The sequence below is a fragment of the Tenebrio molitor genome, chromosome 5 (genome assembly GCF_963966145.1).
Source record: "Tenebrio molitor chromosome 5, icTenMoli1.1, whole genome shotgun sequence".
Lineage (NCBI taxonomy): Eukaryota > Metazoa > Arthropoda > Insecta > Coleoptera > Tenebrionidae > Tenebrio > Tenebrio molitor.
In genome coordinates this window covers 10,698,461-10,720,666 of record NC_091050.1, presented here as the reverse complement: position 1 = coordinate 10,720,666, position 22,206 = coordinate 10,698,461, and the positions used below count along the sequence as shown (strand labels likewise).

General features: G+C 39.9%; 5 protein-coding genes across 7 annotated transcripts; 2 read left to right on the top strand and 3 right to left on the bottom strand.

Moving 5' to 3' along the window:
• Positions 1-118: 118 nt before the first annotated feature.
• On the bottom strand, positions 119-2,634 carry LOC138130917 (plasmolipin). Its single transcript, XM_069047629.1, has 4 exons — positions 2,476-2,634; positions 2,007-2,149; positions 850-1,116; positions 119-796 (listed from the first exon to the last, which is right to left on the bottom strand). The coding sequence occupies exons 2-4, from the start codon at positions 2,139-2,141 to the stop codon at positions 656-658; spliced, it is 543 nt and encodes a 180-aa protein (XP_068903730.1). The 5' UTR covers positions 2,142-2,149; positions 2,476-2,634; the 3' UTR covers positions 119-655.
• A 4,658-nt stretch (positions 2,635-7,292) lies between these two features.
• ast (protein asteroid) lies at positions 7,293-9,668 on the bottom strand. Its single transcript, XM_069047617.1, has one exon. It carries the CDS (start codon positions 9,491-9,493, stop codon positions 7,304-7,306), a length of 2,190 nt encoding a protein of 729 aa, XP_068903718.1. The 5' UTR covers positions 9,494-9,668; the 3' UTR covers positions 7,293-7,303.
• A 100-nt stretch (positions 9,669-9,768) lies between these two features.
• Positions 9,769-11,388, top strand: Icmt (isoprenylcysteine carboxylmethyltransferase ste14). Of its 2 annotated transcripts, XM_069047627.1 has the most exons (5): positions 9,769-10,105; positions 10,156-10,417; positions 10,663-10,772; positions 10,842-11,125; positions 11,187-11,388. In XM_069047627.1, coding segments are annotated over exons 1-5 (846 nt in total). In that variant the 5' UTR covers positions 9,769-9,916; the 3' UTR covers positions 11,188-11,388. The 2 variants fall into 2 exon arrangements, with proteins under 2 accessions (XP_068903728.1, XP_068903727.1); XM_069047626.1 differs by having other exon boundaries at positions 10,842-11,388.
• A 197-nt stretch (positions 11,389-11,585) lies between these two features.
• On the bottom strand, positions 11,586-18,203 carry Ack-like (activated Cdc42 kinase-like). 2 transcript variants are annotated; one of them, XM_069047609.1, is made up of 10 exons: positions 18,063-18,203; positions 17,728-17,815; positions 17,284-17,641; positions 16,206-17,020; positions 15,510-15,771; positions 14,928-15,452; positions 12,786-12,857; positions 12,578-12,734; positions 11,961-12,526; positions 11,586-11,906 (listed from the first exon to the last, which is right to left on the bottom strand). In XM_069047609.1, the coding sequence occupies exons 1-10, from the start codon at positions 18,076-18,078 to the stop codon at positions 11,709-11,711; spliced, it is 3,057 nt and encodes a 1,018-aa protein (XP_068903710.1). In that variant the 5' UTR covers positions 18,079-18,203; the 3' UTR covers positions 11,586-11,708. The 2 variants fall into 2 exon arrangements, with proteins under 2 accessions (XP_068903710.1, XP_068903711.1); XM_069047610.1 differs by having other exon boundaries at positions 17,971-18,199.
• Positions 18,204-18,338: 135 nt separating this feature from the next.
• mRpL20 (mitochondrial ribosomal protein L20) lies at positions 18,339-19,033 on the top strand. The gene is made up of 3 exons (XM_069047631.1): positions 18,339-18,498; positions 18,552-18,662; positions 18,717-19,033. Exons 1-3 carry the CDS (start codon positions 18,412-18,414, stop codon positions 18,966-18,968), a joined length of 450 nt encoding a protein of 149 aa, XP_068903732.1. The 5' UTR covers positions 18,339-18,411; the 3' UTR covers positions 18,969-19,033.
• The last annotated feature ends 3,173 nt before the right edge of the window (positions 19,034-22,206 follow it).

Sequence of the window (22,206 nt, the reverse complement as noted above, 5' to 3'; positions counted from 1 at the left end):
GGATTTTACTTATTTTTAAACCAACGTCCGATACGAAAATTTCGAAATAAAATTAGACTATTTATACTTGACGATTTGCCAACTTCTGTTTCGGATTAGCAAAGTGAAACTAATAAAACTGGCTTGACAGTGAGTTTTATTAAAAAAGTGTAAATTACATCCAGATATATTTAAATATTCGTTGCAACGACAGATAAATATGTAAAAGTGGTCCCAACGTTTTACATATAACAGAGATAAAGTATTTGTAAAAATATTTTATTCCATTAGGAATACGACTACAACAGTGCTCTACATGATAAAATTATATACAAAATAGAGTAACAATCGATATGGGACCTTTTTTTGACATCTATCATTTAGAAATACGACTACAATGCTATCAAAATTGAAAAATGCTTTAGATGGACTAGGATTGTTTTTTTTTTGTTGTGGTGGCAAAATGCGGTTACGGATTCGGTTACAACAAGATGGCGACAAGTCGAATAGAAGATGATACAATTTGCGGTTAAGAAGCCAATCAACTCAAGAACATTCATTAGAAATAACCTAACTCAGTTGTACAATGCTGTAAATATGTTATATTAACTCTTAAAATATATTATAAATATTAAGTAATAACGAGACGGCATGGACTGTTTTGAACACAATATCATCAATAAGCTGGAGACCTCGCCGTCGTCGTCGTCTCCTTATTGATGACTCTCTCCCCTTGGGCCAACTGCCCCCCCTTCACCGCTCTGAATTTGAGGAAGGCGTCACCACCGTACACCACCATGGCGCAAAAGCCGAAGAACTGCAAAAATGGAATTTAAACGAACCCCTCGGTGCTAACTTCGACCAACTTACGGCTGCAACAGAGTACGCTTCGACCCCGAACGTCGCCGCAAGACACGCAGCGATCAAGTACATCAACGTCCACAAGGCGCAGAAGACCAGTTCGATCTTTAACCATGGTATTTTGTAGAATTTCTCGATCAGGTGGAACAAGTAGAAGAGAAGGAGCAGAGCAGTAAACCAGAAGCCAGTCATCGACACGAAGATGAAGTAGCTGCCCCGAGAATGGAAGGAGAATCCGCTGACTTCGATGCAGATGAAGCCCAGCAGGTTCAGGACCTGGACGGAAAAGTCGTAAGGGGGCGCTGGGGGAGATCTGAGGCGGCCGGCTCGATCTCTCAAGCCGCCGCCTCTTCTGGTTTGTTAAACAAGTGTGATTTCACACTAATCACACACTAATCAACACGTAATGAATCTCAGGATGTTTACGTCATTATGTAAAATCAATATTTTAGTTTTTATCGACAAAGGGCAATACTGAAGCAGGTGAAGGTGACAGCGGAGATTTATAAATTGTTTGATTAAAAATCTTTTCTTGTAAAATGCTGATAAAGCTAGACACAAAAACAGATTTTGAGAATTTGAGAATTTTCTCGTGTGTGAACGGATTATGATAAATGTCACATCCTGTCAAAACGAAACGTCAAGCTAATTTTAAAGATTTAAAGCGATTTTGAGCCTTCAAGTGTCTCGTCAAACAAAAAAACGTTGTATTCAACTCGTTCTTGTGTAAATTGGACTTTTTTTGCACTCGTGGCCCACTCATGCAAAAAAAAGCCGAATTTACACATGAACTCATTAAATAAATAACTATAATCATGATGAATTTCATTCACACTTACTAAATGTTTGTTATTTAAGCAGAGATAAAGAATGTGTGTATCAGAGAGATCAGTTGATCTCTTTTTCTCTGTGTACACATTTTTTGATTGATAAACAAATAAGGAAGAAGATAACAATTTAATAAGCGCAACACATTTTTATTTTGGACGCTATTTCTGGGCTTTTTCATGTCCCTAATAAAACAAGATTCAATCATCTTGTATTCGGGGAAGCTGACCTCATGCAGCATTGATTTGATTAACAGTGAAAGCGTTTAATTGGTAAGCTTTAGCATCGCCCCTTCCATACAAAAAGTACGTTATCACGGTGCGTAACTGGAGACTCACTATTTGTGCACATTTGAGAATACCATGCCAGGTCCTGATGTAGGAAGGATCAAACCTGGTGTTTGTCTGAATGGTTGTGTTTGAGGTCATTGTGGTAGTAGTGGTGTGTTGTCCTGGAAAGCCTGGATCTGCCATTTTTCCACCTAACAATTAAACGCAACGTGTTTAAATTTATACTTGACTAATAGAACCTCTGATGATGTCATTCACACAACACACAGAACGCTCCGTCTAAAATTAATGCCACAAATTAGGGTCAATTGTGTTTACAAATTCAGATTTTTCTTAATATAGACCACCGGGAAACTCCACATTTTCACAAACGTAATTCGTGGGGATTTGGTTGCGAATTTCACAGAGACAACACGAAACATCGATTTTCCCACCGGGCGTGTGACACTTGTTAGCAAGTCCTTTTTAAAGAGCGTGGGCTTTTGCTTGTTAGGAGCGACCGTGATTCGACACTTACCGAAGTAGTGAGACTGGGTGTGATGGTTTTAAATCCGTTTTTTGGGTGTTAAACTAGCATAACACTATTTTCACAGACTAGATTTCACATCACCGCGTTCTAGTCGATCTGGAGGAGGCGTACCTAGGAGGCGTAACAGCCTAGGCTTGCGCAATATAGGAAGACAAGTGGGTGCTCGAGAGAGATGGAAAGAGAGAAATTTGGTTTATTTTTGTTTATGAGCACATGCGAAGTGTTCAAATAAACATCGATTAGCAATGCTGCGATCCTGCTTTACTCAAAAAAAATTGTGGTTAAGACGTGTGATAAAAACTGTCCAGAATTTTTTTTAATGGTTCCGTTCAAATGCAGAAAAAAGTGAAAGAATGTTAGAAATAGTGAGAGGGGTTCTTGTTTGTTAATATTACTAAATAGCAGAGTTTTTAATAACATCTAAGTATAGAAAATCTAATATTCGACGCATGTATCACTGGTTGTATACTCTACAGGCAATTAATAAATATTGAACAGAATTTTAATTTGCCAGTTTGGAATTTCTCGATCAAATCCACGTTTTTTTTTTTTTGTTATTTTGATTTGCTGAACCCACAAATAAAGTTTGCTATTTTATGTTGATTTCAATTTTGCGACATGTAGGACTATCGAGAGGATGAGTACACTTAGGCGTAGCAGATTAGACATTACAAAAGATTATTCCCATTAAATCCAAAGTACTTAATTGTTATTTATTTTTTGTGAAATTTACTTTTCTTTTATGTGAGTAAGATCTGTTGCTTGAACGTCTAACAATAGTCAATTTTTTTCATGAGATCTGCTTTTCATTTACATGTTTTGTATTCAAGAATCGAAGGTGTCACTCTTAGGAAAGAGTGTAAAATAGTAATTTTCAGACTGGTATTGCCAGTATGGCAATATCACTGGCCAGAATATTTAGATGTCACAAAGCTTGCAAAAGCAAATGTATTGTGGGTTGCATTCTTAATTCCGTCGGGTTCATTATCACTCGTGAATTAATAGCTTGTTAAAATTATAATTTCAAAATTGAAACCACAAGGTTTGCTGCTTGAGTTCTTCCGCATAAAAGTCTTCGACACCCACCTTTTATAATAGGCAAACTTGTCTACATAAATTTCAGGATTGTCTAGGAATGTTTTAAAAATACCATATTACTAATCATAAAATCATTAAATGTCAATAAAGTAGGTTTTGAAAAACTACTTTTTGTTTTTAATCTTGTTTGGGTCGTTAAAAAAATTGTAGACACCTCTAGAGGCAATGTTATTTTTCCGTCGATGCTTTGTAACGCTCGGGTTTCCCCTTTGGCTACAGATCACATCCTAGAAAATAATCATCCAATTCTCTTCCCAGATGTATGATACGAGTAGGTATACTATTTCTTCAACATAACTTCGCTGAGAATTAAAAATTTTACGCCAACACCAATATGAAGCAGTCTCCTTTCTTTACATTTATATTATAAAATAAATTTAAACGTCTCTTATTGTTTTTATTAAAATATAAAAACTAGAATATTGTCAAATAGTGCCAAAAAAGGCCCAAATTACACACGAACGAGTTGAATACAACGTTTTTTTGTTCGACGAGCCCCTTAAAGGCTCCAAATCGCTTAAAACCTTTAAAATTAGCTTGACGTTTTGTTTTGACAAGTTGTGACATTTATCAAAATCCGTTCACATAGGAGAAAATTCTTAAATTCTGACAGTGTCGAACAAAAAAATTATTTTTTCTTCAAACGTCCGTAAATTATGACATTATCCTGCCGCATTGATAATGCTAAAGTGTCACTTCATTGTCATGGCATCTAACGAGTTGACGAGCGGCAGATAAAGTTATTATCTCCGCTGAGGGCGTCCGTGAAGTTATTATCTCCGCTGATGAGCGGCAGTAAAGTAAACTAGCTAAATCATTTGAAATTCCCACCTGGTTTCTTAACATGTCTTAAATAATTTGTTATGAAGGTTTGAAGAAAAAATAGTATATGTTATTCGGAGCAAAAATGATTTTATGTGCTTTGGCTGGTTTGTCAATTTACCAGCCGCAGCACATAAAACTTCATTTTTGCTCCTCATAACATAATATACTATTATTGCTTTCAACTGTCATAAATTCTCATTTTTCTCCTTTGTAAACTGCCTCCTAACTGCTCTAAAGCAAAAAATAGCAGATAACCAACCGTTGCCCTAGACAACACATTCAAAGTGACATTTCTCGAAAAATTTGTCAAAACTGTCAAAAACAAATGCGAAATCATTTTAAATAGATTTGGAAGCTTTGGGGCGTCGTTTCAAACAATAAAAGTTTGTATGCAACTCGTTTCTGTGCAAATTGGGCTTTTCTAATCATTTCTAATTGCCCTCGAGGCCTTAAAATCCTCGCTGCGCTCGTATTTCAATCTGGCCTCTCGGGCAATTAGAAAAACCCAATTTACACAGAACCTCGTTGCATAAATAACTAATGATGATTTAGAGATTTAGACGTATGTATTATGTGGACCTGACGTCTTTCATATCATTTGTGACAAAAACAAAGTTAAACATCTTCAGAGTAGACACAAATTGTGTTGTAAATACCCTCAACATCTTTGTTCTCATCAAAATACGCTAATTTTGTATTAATAAAAAACACAAAAGTTACTCATCAATGAATGAGGAATGAAACAGTTGTGTACCTACTCGTGGAAAATGAAAAAGCAATAGGTGCTATCCAAGTCTCCATCTATTCTTCTTGGACGTGGTTTTCTTTTATTTGATTAAAAATTTGATCCTAACTCAATATTCATTTTAAACATTTTCAGTTACTCTGGTCTAGGTGACAGTAGTTATGTAATATTTTATGTAATGAATGATTTTTTATTATTATTTTTTTACAACAGTAAAAATCTCGAATACAAATTCAACGCCGCTCAGGAGCAAAAAATGACCTCAACACTATTTTTTAAATATTTCAAAGATGTAACTATACAACGTGTCTCGTCAAGAACAACAAAATCGTTATGTAAGTACCATTTTTTCGAAATATTATTTTCAATTCGTATTTTACCCCTCCCATTAACGAGCTGACTATTTACTCGTATTTTCTAGTTATGTGACCCAACGACAGTGACCGTGAAATAATAGTTTTTGTAAAATCAGCGAAAAACATTGTATTTTTTGAATAAAGTTTTTTCGCTGCGCGGCCGAGGTAGACAAGAGGATTACATGTTTAGTTAGTTTTATTCAACCACCAAAGGCAGGTGTTTACGTGTTGATTCTGCGATTGAAGCTAAAATTTTGTGAAAATGGCGCGTTTATTTTCGAATAGTGAATACATAGATATTGTGTAGTGTATGGTGAATAGTGCGGGAGTGTTCCTCGAACCCAGAGAATTTCCGTGCGACTTCTTCTTGTGGGGGTACATGAAGGACTTGGTATATTCGAGAACGAATGGAAAATGCTACCACAACAATTCGCAATAACAGAGGTAGGTATGCTTGAAAGAGTGGACGAATCATTTCCTTGGTGCCTTCATTATTGTATTGACAATAACGGCGGTCACTTTGAGCCCTTCGGTAATGATTAGTGATTACTCTGATTACTTAATGAGAATTTTCTCGGATTAATACACTAATTGTAGGAGACATTTGTCATTATCTTAGGTATGGGCGATTCATTAGGGTCAGTTTATAATCATTTATTACTAAAATTATTTTATTTAATATCTACCATATGATTCTCTTTTACCATTATCATTATGAGTCGCAGCAGTTAGCCACTTTGCATAAGTTAGCAAAAAACAAGTGAAGGTTTTCTTGCATTTGTTTTTTTCTTCTTCGCTTATCACTCTTATCAGCATCGGCGAAGCAAATAATCCCCATAGGCCGATAACGAAATTTGTGCCAATTTCAATAATTTTAATTATTGGATAACTTCCAAGGTTTAGGAAAAAAAAAATATTTAAACATAGGTATTGTTTCTACTAACTAGTTCCATTACCAGTTAAAATTAATATACTTTTTCGTATCCCACCTCCACCCGGCGGCACGGCAATTTTGCCGGAGTACATACACTATTACGGATAATACTATCAAGTAATAGTGCAGTGCTTATCAACATAATTACCGGCGTCTCGCCTCCACATTTTGACTTTTTTGTGTTTTATGTTCTGTGTCAATGTTAAGGAATTTCCTCACGATGTGACATGAGTATAATAATATACCTTTTTGAATTTCAACCACCAATGTGTTCTCTAAGTCCAAAATTTTTAAATTTTTAAAAAGAGATTGCGGTACTATTCCTGTTGCTGAAATTATAAATGGTAAAATCGAAATTTTTTCTAAACACCAAAGATTTCTCATAGCAACGGATAGTTCTAAATATTTATTAATTTTTGTATTATATTGTATTATATTATACTTATTTCTGAGACAGGCTGTATATTGATGTTTATTATTTTTGCGGAGGAATTATGATTAACTTTCAATTTAAAAAAAGTAAAACATCTTTGGTTTTTGTTAGTGATCAGAAAATATTTATTATCAATATGCCAGACTTAAAGATGTGTTGTAACATTTTATAATTTCATTTTTCCAAAAATTATTTTTGTATCGTTCGTCTCTCTGGTGGGCAACTGTGCTATCGAAACGCGCGTCAGCTTTACTTCAACAATGAAATAGATTTTGTGCGAAGAAATTAAGTATTACAGTTGTGAAAACAAAGTAGTTTATCGTATTTTCAATAAAAAATGTGTAGCTTTGCATATGTCCTTGCGTTAGCGACACCTGGTCTTTTATACTTTACAGACAAATTAAAAAACCAACAAACAACGGATATCATTTATTTATAAAAGACAACAACGAATATATATTGTTTTCGTCGAATTCATACTCTTCGTCCGACTCCACGATCATGACATCCCGTTCATTCACAATTTCTTTGCGGACTTTCTTCTTCCTCCTCCTCTTCTTAGGTGGCTCGTGTTGTTTAATATCCGACGCGAGCAATTCCTCAATTTGTCCCACTATCAACTCCACCGCACTCAAAACTGCTGGACAACCTTCCAACAGAATTTTCACGTACGCCTTTAAATCGGTGCGTTTCGCTAGATTCGTCGTCATGTTGTACAAAAACGTACCATCGTAAAAATCCGATATAAGAAACGTGTCGAACGGACGATTTAACAGACTGTTTAAATATTTAATGTGTAACAAGCAACTCTGAAACTCTGCGAAATGGTGGACCACAGTTCTGTCAAATAACCGAACGTTGCTCTTCATTTTGACGTCCATTTGGAAGTAATGGATCAGTTTCTGCATACACGCGATGCTGTTATTTAAGTCGATGTTGTCCAAAGCTTCCGTTACGTCGTTCGTATCGGCCGGGTTCGTCACGTCAGGTTTGTTTGAGCTATATTTGGACAAAAATGATTTAGTGGACCTGTAAAACCCCACTTTGGCATCGACGCAGTTCCGTATGATTGCACACAAAACAGTCGAATAAATGTGCGGCAGCCCTATCTTGCTTTGGGACTTGGTAATCCAGTATTTGGTCGATATCAGGAATATGTGCCACGACCTCGGAAACGCCTCGAACATGTTATTTTGCATGTTCAAAATGCCCAGAAAAACTCTTTTACTCTTTTTCGAATTCATGTCTTCCAGGTCTGAGAGGTTTGGGACGGGTTTCTTGTACGCGGGAACTTTGTATCCTTCGATATGCGCACGAGCTTGCCTCGCTAGACACTTGAGGTGTCGCTTTCTTGGCAAAGTGAGAATTTTGTGAATCGCTGCCAAAATATTGAAGCAAATTTTGTGGGAGTGCTCCACTGAAAAATCTTCAACTTGGGGCAAGCAATAGTAAGTGTCGGACACTATCATGTCCATAAAACACGACGGATAGACACACTTTCGAAAATTCTCGCGGAAATAATCTGGTAGGTTGTTAGACTTGCGAACGGCTACATCCGGTACCTGGTCCTCTTCAGTTTCTTCTTCTTCTTCTTCTTCTGCGGAGTTCTCAGATGTGTCTTCCTCTTCTTGTTCTTCTGCGTCTTCAATGTCCTCGGGGTTTGGCACTGATATGCAAGTTGTTTGCTGCTTCACTGGATCCAAGTTGAAATCCGAACAGATCTGGGATTCCCCCCACTCATAATCTTTGATCGCGTTTTTAACCTTCGTGGCTATTTTTCGCCGATTTTCCATTTTGTAGCGCCCCAGAATCTTCCTCAAAGCCGATTCTGGAGTCTCATCCTTCAACCACATAATCAGAGACTTGATCAGCGTCTGCTGTTCATTCCCTTTGGTCTTGACAATCTTCAGCTGTCGGTAAAACACCGAAAATGTGCTTTTCTTGATGTAGTCGTTCCCCAACATCACCGCCAGAAGCGGCAGATGAATCTTGTCCAGACCTCCAAAAGAATTGAGAAACTTGTCCACGCTGTACTTTTCGCACGCGATGTAGTTGAAATTCTTGTTCTTGCGCAGTTTCAATTCCATCGACGAAAATGGGATGTAGAGAACGTCAAAGATGTAGAAATCCGAGTCGTAACTTAGAATGGGGCACTGGAGGCTGTGGGCCAAGTTGGCAGCCTCACTGTCTCCCTCAAAATCGCACCGCGCGCACTTCAATCCCAGTTTTAGTACAACGTCGACGAACACTTCGCGCAGAAACAGGGGAAACACAGACACTGTACCCTCGGACACGGCGTTAAGCACCCTCGCGGCGCCGATCTTGTTCTTCATGCGGTTGTAGACGGTTTTTAATTTGCGCTTTTCGTAGGCCCCGTCGAATACTATCAATGGGGTGACGCCGCAGTCCGAGAGTAACTGGAAAAATGTGTAGATCACGTTGGCGTATTTGTCGTAGTCGCCCCCGAAACAGTCGTTACACCTGCAGTGCCACTTGTACAGCTGCGAGGCGATGCTGTTGCCGTCGATCACCAAGTAACTGTCGTGCAGTTCGTAACTTTCATGGTACTGCCTGCTTCTGTTGGCTATGAACGTTGTCAGGCCCCGCACACCCATCTTATCTCAATTTGTAACTTTTATAGGTTAGACATTTTTCGCGTTGACAACTAACCTCAAAACGACAACTTCCAGATCGAAGATGTGGCTAACGGCACTCCCACAAGTGAAAGTTTTTCCAAAAACTGAAACAATTCAACGTGATAAAATACAAAACTGCCATGTCACAATTTAACACCTCCATTGTCGTCGGGCGTTTACCTTCCTGACCGAGTTGCGTGCATATTTTATTTTAATATTGCAGGCGCAGTTCGTGACGTCCTTCTAGTCACAATCTGTTTTGATAACGTTTTGACGTTCACAAATGTTATCTAATTTGGAAATGTAAAAAGCGCAAAGCGAGTGTGATAATTTTCTCAAATGATGTAGCAAGTGTTTGGTTCGGTTGTGATAAAAGTTAACTAAGCTGTCAAATCCAGAAAAATGTTAAGCTCCGAAGGAAAAATCTCCCTGCAGAGCTTCACAGGATCATCCATAGTATTTTTTACAATTTGCTTGTTTAATTACTATTACGAAATCACCAATGTTGCCGTCAACGTATTGATTGTATTCCTCTACTCCGTTAACGTGTATTTTTTGCTGCGATTCTTCTATAACCAATCCGCTTTTCCAGTGAGTACTTTTTTTTTGCGTAAACGATGAAATCAAAACGTCTGTTGTAGATTGCGATTCGGGCCGCTTTTTTAGGGCTAGTTTTTGCTTTAGGCTTATACGTCAAGCTAGTCGCGCCTTCAAATGTGCAACTGTTTGGGGGCTACATGTCCATTATGGCACTGTTTCACTACAGCGAGTTCTTGTCCATAGCTATTGTACAGCCTAAACAAGTTTCCACTGACTCATTTGTGATAAACCATAGTCCACAATACACAATTGCTGCTGTGACTTCATGGGTAGAATTTTTTATCGAAAGCTACTTTTTTCCAGGTAGCTCACACACCTTGTACTGTTTTCTCAATTTCGTTGTAGGTCGTAATATTTTATTGCATATTATGACCGATTAACGGCCACAGTGGTTCGGTTTGAAACGGTAAAGTAAAGAATATTACCTGCTAGTGGTAAACTAGGATTTATAAACCCTTTTTCTTCTTTAACTTAAAGTACCATAAAATGTACGACCTACAATAAAATTGAGAAAACAGTACAAACCTACCCATAACACAACTTTTCAGGCCTCAAAGAAGTCTACTGGATCTCTAATGTAGGCATTTGTATTTGCATTTTTGGCGAAATCTTGAGAAAAACTGCGATTTTGACAGCTGGTTCAAACTTCAATCACCTAGTAAGTTTTTTTCATCTCTGGTGAAGATGAAGAAAAGCTACTAATTTCCACTGAGAAATATTTTTCAAGGTGCAATGTGAGAAATCTAGTGACCACGTGTTGGTCACACATGGGGTCTATGGTTGGTTCCGGCATCCGAGCTATGTTGGATGGTTCTATTGGTCAATTGGGACTCAAATTATTCTCATAAATCCGATTTGCATTCCAGCATACACGATTGCTAGTTGGGTGTTCTTCAAGGAGCGAATCTATATTGAAGAGAGCATGTTGTTAAACTTCTTTGGGCAACATTACTGTGATTATCAGCAACAAGTAGGGACTGGAATTCCTTTTATTGAGGGATACAAAATATAGTAAGTAAATGATGGTAACGCAGAACTGGGGTGGATGAAAACGTTTCACTTATATTTTAAGAGTGCAGATGCCTCTAAATTGATTTGATGAGTGTGGATTCTAAGCCCCAAATCACGTTAGTGAACACAAATAAATGTCCCAGTATCATAAAAGATGGTAAATGTATTGCGTTCACGTGACTACTTAAGCATTTTATTAATTTTTACATTAACTTATTTCTTTGTACATTTACTAATTCCACAATAAATATATATTTTATTTCTCCCCTCTTTTGGAAAGAGCAGTCGGAAAGGATAAATGAGACGACCAGTTTTGTGTATAAATTTATTGTAAAACATTGTATAATTTAAAAAAGTGTCTACTGGTTTAAACGTAGTTCACCTATCCATAAAAATGTGAGTGGTAGTTCTGATATACATCCAGGTGTGCCAATTTTATAGAAAAATAATTCTAACATAATTAATTTTGTAACAAAATTTATTCAATGCGTTCATAAAAATAAGTTAAATTCTTGTTAAAGTTAATCTCTTGGCAAGACAATAAATAGAGTATCGATTTTTGAAACTTAGTACGATTGATATGTCACACTTGGGTCACTTCTCCGTCTTGCTGCAAGATCCACTGCGCCGCTTTGGCCACGTCCCAGGCGGAATTGTCCAAAGCGTTGCAACACGTGGCCATCTCTGCACTGACCATATTTTGGAGTTTGACAATCTTGATGGCTTTCATCACCTCCCATTCGCACTGATCCAGCGCCTCGACGCATTTCTCTTTGGACACCTGAAACCGAAGTTGTTACCGCGTTTTGTCCGACGAAACCCCAGCGACCCTTACATCTTTGCCTAAAACCTTCAACATGATCCTGACCTCGTCGGAATCGATCCCCCTGGTCCTCGAACTCGGCTTGGCGTTGGCAAACTTCAAGAGATCCTCGCAGCTGACGTGATGGCTGCTCAGCTTTCCCTCGTCTTCGACCTTCGTACCGGCGAACCCCTGCGACACCCCGTCCACCACGTCCTGCTCCTGCGGGATCTCGTCCAGAGCGTTCAGGTCCGACTCGATCTGCGCCTCGAAATGGATGCTTTCGGGGTTCTTGTCGGCGATTTGCGTGACGCTGTTGGAGTAAACCGGCACGTCGCCGCTCTGGAACGGGTCCGTCGTCACCGTGGCCGGCGGCGTCACCGTATTGATCTTGTCCAGGGTGCGCTGCAGGTTCGTCGGCGGTATGATCAGGGGGTGCTTCCTGGTGTGCCTCGGCTTGGCCATCAGCAGAGTCTTGTTGCGGTCGCGCGGCGGCAGCGGAATGGGATTGTCGTCCCTGTGGGCGAAGTGCGTCGAGGGCGGCGGCAGGGTGTGGCTAGAGAAATTCTGTCTCGGAGGCGGCTCGTCCGTGGACAGATCTGGGGAGGTTTTTTTTGTAAGCTGTCTCTGGAACTACTGGGGCGGCACACCTATCTTTGTTCCGTTCAGGTTTTCCGGTACAGAATTTCGCACGGATTCGTGAATTTTCGGCGGGAGGGTGCTGGCCACGCTGGCCGACCGGGTGCGGGGGTTGATGACGGGCACCTGCCCCGAACGCAGGATTCTCAGCGGATTGGTGACCATCAACTGCAAGAGACCAATCGGTGAGGCGGAATCGACGCTGTTGCGGGGGCTTACCTGAGAGACGTCGGCGGAGGGACTCTCGACGAGGCCCTCGTACGCCATCTGGGCTTCTTGTGTAACTTTGGACTGAACGGGAAAAAGAAATAAAAACGATAACGAACAAAAGAGGTCAGGGGAGAAGAAAAACAAAACGAACTGGTGGGGTGGAGGTGCGGCCGGTATCGTAAATTCAAGCGTTCTCGTGAAGATTATACAAAGTTATCAATAACATTCCTACAGAGTATTGCTAATAGTCAACGTATTATTATTATGTATTATAAATGGGAGGGATACGTTACGTATAATAAAGTGTATAACAAAGTATTAAACGCTACATTTATTAGTCGGTAGCAATAGCTTTACATTATCCTGATTCATATGCATTTTGTGAAAGTGTTTTGCTTAAATTAAATTTATAAATCAAAGGAGAATCGGGCTCGTCCTTTGATTCGTACCGTTGCACTCGACAATACAACGGTTTTATCGCGTGGACTCTCGAGCGTACAGAGCGAAGTCAAGGATCTCGCCGTTCCTTTGATTTCTAAATTTACCGCGAGTTTTACAAGCTAGAATCAGACGAGGTGGAGTTGGAGGAGCGCTGACATCGTGCGGCCGATGTCGGCGATAGACCGCTTAGTATGCTATTGCTGGGCGGCGGCGACCTCCCCATCATTTTCGTGGAGAAATTCGGCTTGAGAAACGGATTCGTCGACCGTTTGCACATCTCCGAGCGGATGCTGCTGTTGGAGGCGGACAACCGCGACAACCTCCTGCGCCTGCGCCAATCTAAGTCTACCGACCCGACGCTGATGCAGTCGCTGTCGCTCGAACTCGACTCGTACGCCTTCGGGTTGTACGACTGCCGCCTGCGGTTGCGATCGCGGATGCTGCGCCCGTTCTTCCTCGGTATGTTCTCCTGGGTGTCGCTGAAGCTCAACGTGCGAGGCCTCTCGAAGAAGTCTTTCTGTTTCACAGTCTGTCTCTCGTACTTTATGTCCTTATCGAAACTACCGTCAAACACGTTATCAGTCTTGTAGTAAATGTACGACGTCTCGAAGTACTGCGAGCCGTTGGCGTTGTAGGGGAGGGGCTCGTGCAGGTTCTCCCGGAAGAACCCGTGACTCGGCTCGTGGTGGTACCGCGGGTCCGACGAGTACGTCTTCCGCGTCATGTTCTCCGACTTGGTGAGCGTCCGGTCGCGGTACTGCATCTGCGGCCGGTAATAATTGTCTTCGAACGACAAATTCTGGAACTGGCTCTCGAAACCCAGCTCCTGGTGGACGAAGTTGTCGTCGTGCAAGCTCGACAAGTTGCGACACGAGCTGTGCGGAGCTCGCCGCGTCGACGGGAATGGACGAGAGAGAAGCTCGCGCGATTTCGCGAAGTAAAATTCGGCTGAAGCTTTGTCCCAAAGCGGAAGGCGTAAGCTGTTGTTGGAAAGCTCGTCAAGTGAGGAGGGTGAACTGATAAACTTCTAATGGGAAGTATGTTGGAAAGAAATTAACACGAAATAAAAAAACGGGAAGCGGGGAGGGGAGAATAGTCAGTGTTAGTATAGTGTACTAAATCAGAACAATTACATTAAACATACAAAAAATGCGCGCGCTAGGCGAATGTGCAAAAATTGTGCCCCAAAAATACACAGTACATCCAGGAACATGTGTGCATGTCTTTTTTGTGGACGTACTGCACTGTATGACCTTCAAAAATGTAAAGCCGAGTCAACTGTGCTCAATCAAATTGTCCAACAATAATTTTGTGCAACAGTGGTTATAAATACTTCTTTTAAGAATAATTTTGTCGCCTCAAATTCGAATATTCTAGAGAACTAGAAAGATTTTATTAAATGACTTCACAAAGAGTTGCATGGAGGTCCTCACTAAACCAAAAACATAAAAGCGAGGTCAGTCGCTCTTTTGTCTTCACTTTAGCAGGATCAGAATCGTCGAGGAAATTGTTTAGTAGCGTTTATTATTTTTGCTGAAGTAACTCAAAGAAAAACATCTTAAAAAAACATTTACCTTCCTTACCGAAAAACAAAACTGCAAAAGTGTTAACGTTTCATAATTCTTTTTCAACACAGTTTGTTGTGATATTCATAACCACTGATTGCGCCACCGTGACATTTCCTCTTTTTTCTTGACCCCAAAACAATACCTGCAAATCCGAAGTGGACAACGCCTCCTCCGAGAAATTCCTCCTTTCGGTGTTCTTGTCGTGTTCGCCGACCGACGGGAACCTAAAACTGAACTTCTTCTTGCTGGGGGAGGCTGGCGTGGTGGGAGCCGGCGCCGACATCGACCTCGTGCTCAACTCGTTCGCCAACGCTATCGCCGTATCGAGAGTCTTCTGGTCGTGCGTGGAGATCGGCTTGATCGTCGCCTGTTTCCTCGACTTCGTGCTCAATTTCTCGCGCAACTCGTTGCTCCTGTTCGACCCCTCGTGATCCAGAGACTGATTCGGTTGTCCGAACGAGTTCAACATCAACTCCATCTCGGCCATGAGGGACGGTCCCAAGTCCAAATGCGGACTGTTGGTGTTTTCCTCGTCGCTGATCTCGTGGTACTCGTGGTCTTGGAGCGGCGCGGGCGCCGGAACATGATCGCCTTCGAGGAGCGGTGCCGCCTCCAGGTCCTTGTGGGGTCTGTATGGCGCCACCACTTGAGTGGGAACTGAACCGTACTGTTCAAAAGAGCGTGATTAGATGGGAGTGCGTTCGAGCGAGTCGGCGAGTCTTACGTTGCCTTTGGAACCGCCCAAAAAGCTTAAGTCACCGAAGTAGGCCCCGTCGAGGCCCACGTGGCCCGTGTGCTTTAGGTCGCCCTGAGGGGCGCTGATCATCTCGCTCCGGAGTTTCTTCCGGGCGGAAGATCTTGTGCTGTCGGTGCGCAGGAACGAAGAGCTGGGGAGGTCACTGCCCAAGTAGGCCACGACGTTGACGGGGTCGAACAGGCCTGTCTTCCCGCTGGAGGTCACTCCCTTCCAAAGCGGGTGGTGCGTCCTAAAATATTACTCCAATTATTTTTGCGACCCGACACGATTCATAAAAAAGTGTGCACTTTCACAAGAGAAACTGTTAACAACAGTGTTAATTGCGTCACACGATTATTATCAAATGATAAGAAAATAAATCTAAAATTGCAACACTTCCGTTTCCGCTTATGTCAGAACTGTCAATAATGTTAACGGTCACAGCTCACCAAGATTTCATTTCATAAATTGTACAAAATTTTAAATAAATGGCATTAAAATACAATTCTATTCATTTTGAACGCTCAGTTTTGGCAGAAAACGCGCAAAATAATTAATAATTCTTTTTGTACATCCAGAAAAATATAAAAACTTGAAATTTTGTTTGACATTTGTTAAACGTCAAATGTCAAACTTTCCTTGTCTAGGCAAAAAAAATCTGTGAAACCTCCTCCAGAAACCTACTTTTTGTCCAGCACTGTGATGACGTCACCAGTCCTGAAGGACAGCATGTGGGGGCCCTCCCCTGCCGCGGACTTGGCTTGGACTTGCTCGGGCCTGCAGTCGGCCAATATCGGCCCTATCTCGGCGAACCTCGGCCTGGCGGAAGCCTCGTGCCTCCAGCAATCCCGCATCAAGTTGTAATGGTCGAGGGGGCAACAATCCGGCTGTTCCAGTCTTTGGAAGTTGGGTTCGTCGATCGCTTCTAAAATTTGTTGTCCCGTGAGCGCCGCCCACGGCTGAAAGCCGTACGAGAACATCTCCCAGAGCGTGACTCCGAACGCCCAGACGTCGCTCGACGTGGTGAATCTGAGGTAGCTGATGCACTCGGGGGCGCACCACGCTATCGGCAGCTTGAGATTCACGTTGAAGTTGGTCTGGTAGTAGTCTTTGCCCTGGCCGAGAGCCCGGCTCAGGCCGAAGTCGGAGATCTTCACTTTGCTCTTGGAGAAGACTAGGATGTTTCTCGCGGCCAAGTCTCTGTGTATAAGACGGTTTGCTTCTAGGTACTGCATTCCGTCGCATATTTGGTAAGCGAAATCACATAGGGTCAAGACGGGGAAGCTTGACCTCAACGAGGGTTCTTTCAAACACTCTAAAAGAGATCTGAGGGGCGCCAATTCCGTGACTAACATCAGACTGCCCTCGACGTTCGGCAGAACGACGCCGAAGAAGCGCACGATGTTGGGGTGGTCGATGTTGTGCATTATCGACGCCTCTTTTAGGAACTCGACCATGTTACTTTGCATCCTGTCCCGCGACAAGCACTTTATTGCAACCTGTAATTTGTTACCAAACAACCAATCAGATAAGTTAAACCAACGGCTGTGACGTCTCATTTAATTGTAATCAGAAACTTTCAATGCCACACAACAGCCTGGAGAAAACAAGTTTTTCTGATACTTTTTACCAAAATTATTTTCCTTTGGTGCAATGAACCATTAGCTAACTGTTGTTTAGACAAGGCCTAATAAGGAAGACGCCTAATTTGCATTTTATTCTGACGCGGATCCGACACTTCCTCTACCGCAAAAACAATTACCTGTATCCTTTCCCCTTCATTGCACCACACGCCTTGCTGAACAACGCCAAATTCGCCCATCCCTAGCTCCTTGTTAATAGTTATGCTGGCAGCTGGGATGATGTGTTTGCTTGATACCCTTGGAGCTCTCGAAACGGACAAAGAATCCATGTTCATCAGGAGATAAGCATCATTTGAGGATTGTCCCTGCTTTCTATAATTAATGATTTTCTTGAGTTTCGACAAATAGTTGTGAGGGAAATGTTTGTCGTAATATTTTCGAAGGCGCCGCATTTCCGGTTTGGACATTCCTATTTCTACTAAATCACTTTCAGCTGTGAATTTCAGTTGGGAAGGATGAGCAATTTTCAAAGTATTTCTAAAAATAACAGACAAATGTTTACTCTGATAAAGTTTTAATCTGGAAATATTAATTTCAAAGTGGATATTGGTGATCAGACTCACTTAAAGCTATTAAAATAATGTTGTAATTCCGCCTCTACGAGGAACTCGTAAAGGCCAGGCCCCTTTTTGATGGAGGCATTGACACCCTCTAAAAAAGAAAACAATGAATCAAGAGGGTTATCAATGTGAAGTAATTGGAACGTCAATAATTATACCTAAATGCATGCTACAAGAGAGGAATGATCTATAATAGATGAGAATTGTGCGAGATGTGAATAAAAGGAAATAAAAACAGTATCATACCCATGTCCACTAAACTAGGGAAAACTGTTTAAAATATACACACACTACAACAATTAACTAGTACACAGTTGAAGAGACCATCTAAAGTGTACCTGGGAGTATTTCCATGTTGAATGCACTATAAATGTTTATATAATTAAAATAAATAAATACATTCCAAAGATTTTTATTGCTCAATATTTATCATTCCTCCATTGTGACAGGAGATTGACAACTGACATTGACGGCTTGTAATTTGACACCGTCTGTCTGGAGACCGAAATCGCCGCATATTATTAAAAAAATAACACCAACCGCGATTTCTCCATTGATCTATATTTAATCACCCTCAAATACCAATCAATTTTTATATTTATATATTTCATAACCGTGAAGAAGCTAAAAACGATCGCGTACTTTTGTTAGAAAGCAGACCTAACCTAACTAAATAACGTGATAAAAATGGTATTTACTACCGTCGTTAATTTTGTGCGAAGCAGAGGCCCCGATGAATTTTGGCGCAAACGCAAAATCTTCAAATTAGCCGCGGTATTCTCTGATCGAGTGCGTCCTGCGTTTCCGTCTCATATATTTTTTTGTAGGCCTTCAGGGGAAGAAGCCGAAATTGTTACAGCATTTCTATCAGAGCCGTCCACAGGGCACTAGTTTACGCCACTAAAGGCAGAAAGTTGAAAAAGCTAGACTTTGCTGAAGTATTTGAAAGTGATTCTTTGTATCAATCAAACCTGTTTTTGTTAAATTTTTAGTTGTGGCAGACTCGATTAACAGCAGGATGTGAACAGCATGATGTCAATCCTTATGTGTTTAAGGAGAGCTTAATGAGATCTAACATATTACTGAATAGAAAAACTTTGGCAGATCTGGCTTGTTGGGAACCATTCACATTTAAAGCACTGGCTGATATAGCACAAAAGAGGGCACTAGATGATGGTATCACTCCTCCAAAGGAGAATAAAGTTGTGTACGTCGCGAAAAGAGGGTCACAGAAAAAAACTTGAGCATTTTTGAGTATGTTGTACATTTGGGTCATTTAGAATAGAAGTAATAAATCGAGAAAAAACTCCTTCACAGTTTTATTTTCAATAGTTTTTGTAGATGGAGATTTTTATATTTCTATAAATATGGATATGTATTATGTATTCTAATCACAAAACATTTTTTAAATTGTCGATACATAATTTTTAAATGACGGTCTTCGTTAGGCAACCCAACATACACCTGTCCAACTGAAGAGCCGTGGACACTTGTCAGCTGGCTTTATTTTAAGCCCCCGTCAAAGAACTCTGTTAAAAGTATCCTCGCGACGAACAGCAAGGTACTTAATAAAGCTTTCTCCGGCATTTCCCACATCAGGGACTTTTTTAATTAGCAAGTCAATTAGATTGCCCTCACAAAGACTTTTTCACAAAGCAGCGGAAGAAACTATATGGAGACTAATGGAAGGTCGGAGTCGGAAGGACATTGGCCATAGAGGTAGTCATAAAGATTAAGTACAGTGTCGAACAGGAAAATGTTAACGATCATGAAGACATGAAAGATGCGACCGGCAGTAAAGTGCGGAAGTTATTCGGGGGACTCTTCTGTAAAATATTACACGCACTGCTTACATTATTTTTGGTTTGGAATTTGTGACGTTTTCTTGTCACGAATTTATGGTTCTCTAAACATAACTTTTTTTATTGGGGGTCTTTAATCCTTATTTTTGCTGAAATCTCGCAAAATGGCGAAAGCCGAGATGAAAACGTTATGTGCAAGGTTTTCATGATCCTCGCGAAAAGCAGCCACGCAAAATTACCCAACCGAATATTATTTTTTAATTATTGATAACAACTTCTTCGCGTAAATTATACATTTTCCTTTCTGCGTCCGAAGCTGCGACAGGAAATTTGTTTTTCTGTCGAATGTTTTGATTAATAAATATATATTTTCACTTTGGCTCTTTGATCTTCACTAGACTGAAAGGCAATAAAAACTTTCAAGGCTTTTATAATATAAAACAGCTGTGCACGGGGGGACAACAAGATTATTCAAAAAATAATCGCAGATTGTGCCTCCGTCACCTTTATTCAGTGACTAACGAAAGAATTTAATTTGCATGATTATCGAAAGCGTCGCACCTTCGAAATCTGACGGCCCTCCTTAAAATAGTAGCAATCGCGACCCTAGATCTGCACTTTAAATATTGAATTTGCCCAAGTGCATCGACCTTCATTAGTATTCAAGACGATTCATGACCTAGACGTACTTTCTTCGGCACAAATAAAAACTGATCGAAATTTTCTGCGAACGGACCTACGCCGCAAAACAGATTTTCTGTTGTAAATTGTTGTAAGACTAGTTGGATGGTTTGGAAAAATTATTTGTCTCACACCCTTCGATGGAATCGCTGCCGTAAAATGCATATTTGTGTTGTTGATTGGTTGTTGGCGCTGATATTACCCATAACGCAAAGGTCCCGATGAAGCGTCGATAAGAAACTTTTAATGACTATTTTTCCATTGATCGCGTTTAATAAAACGTTATCTATTTACACCGGTGAGCAGTCATGACTTTTTCATTAAACTCGCATCGATTTACAAAAAACGTATCATTCAACGCGGTCGACTGCCTCCTGATAACTAGAAATAGTACCGTTGTCCGCACAAAATAGCGAAAATTGACTAAAGCTATAAATAACCACAATAGGTACGTTGCGTTAGAAATTAAAGTCGTCGGTTGCGGCGAAGGGAGTAAGCAGGAACGTCCAACGAAGAGAGCTCGTCAAATAAAAGAGAAATGTAGAAATATGCGAATAAAAATAAATAACAATTAAAATAACCCAGTGGATTTAGATTGCGTTGAAAAAAGAAAAAAGATCGAGGCAGGAAACTTACTGCAAAAATGAAGAAAGTTCATTTAATGTTCTTTGAGACTGACCTAATCAGTAAAATATATACAGGGTATTTCACGAGTATTAAGGAGCCCGGAGGAATTGAAAATGCAACCCACAATACATTTCCAGTAATAATATTCACGAAAAGAACAGGGAAAAAAAGAATAAGTGATTGTAGCTATTTTAAATATCGTATTGTTTTAAAATGAAATTATGAATCCACGATGGTTTTGCTTCTAATAATTTTATTTGTCACAAATGTTTCTCCGGTGCGCGTTTATTCAGACAATAAACGTTTTCCCAAAAACTCTTCATTTTTCCACAATTTCATTTTTCATTTAACCAAGCGAATGACGTTTATGTCAAAATTTACGAAACAGCACAGCTAACTATGTTTCATGTTTTTTAAATCAAAAAACAAATATCCACGTTAAGGATGAACTGGAGTAACATTGAAAAATCGCGAAAATTATGCTCGTAGGTATATAAATTGATAAAAAACATATTTCAAAATGGACAATTTCTCTTAAATTTTTCACACATAAAGTATCGATATCGTAGAATTTTCTAATGAATTTATAAAAAAAGTTGGTCGAGGATTTTTCATGTAATCGCTAATTATATGTGGAAAAACACGGTTTTTGAGGTTATGTAGGTACCTGTTTTAATATCAATAAAAAGTGAACAAAATGCATATAATTGACGTCGGTATGCAATATTACACTCATATCGCACGTTTTACTACAGTTACGTTAAGAACTTTAACAGAAATGCAATGAAAATTGAATTCAGTGTGCTTCTGTTTACTTTTACGTACAGTCAAAAGATTGTAAGTAATTATCTAAATATCAAGAAAATAAACACAAAATTTACTTGCAACTGATTCGTTTCCAAAAATTAAAAACTTTTTTTTCAAATATTGATTCCTCGTAATAAACGTTTCATAGCATTATAAGAATTCCGCAACTTTTTGCTGAGATTGTTACTCCATCCTTAACTTTGGAAATGTATCTACTGTGGGTTACATTTTTAATTCCGTCGGGCTCATTATCTATCACTCGTGAAATACCCTGTATTTTATTTTGAAAGGATGAATTTTTAGGAATAGATATTAGATAGATAGATATTAGTGATATTCAGATATAACGAAGAAATTCGTACAAAACTAGAAGTTACTGAACAAGGAAGAGATCTCGTAGATACATATATGTATTGAATGTTTAAAATTTTGTTCTCATTTAAAAAATCTAAATGTTGAAATTTAAAGTTTTTTTTTTAGGCGGAATGAAAATTAGGAAAAATTGAAAACTGGATGTAGCTAAAAATGCAAGACACGAAATTAGAGTAACATTGGGAAAAGAATT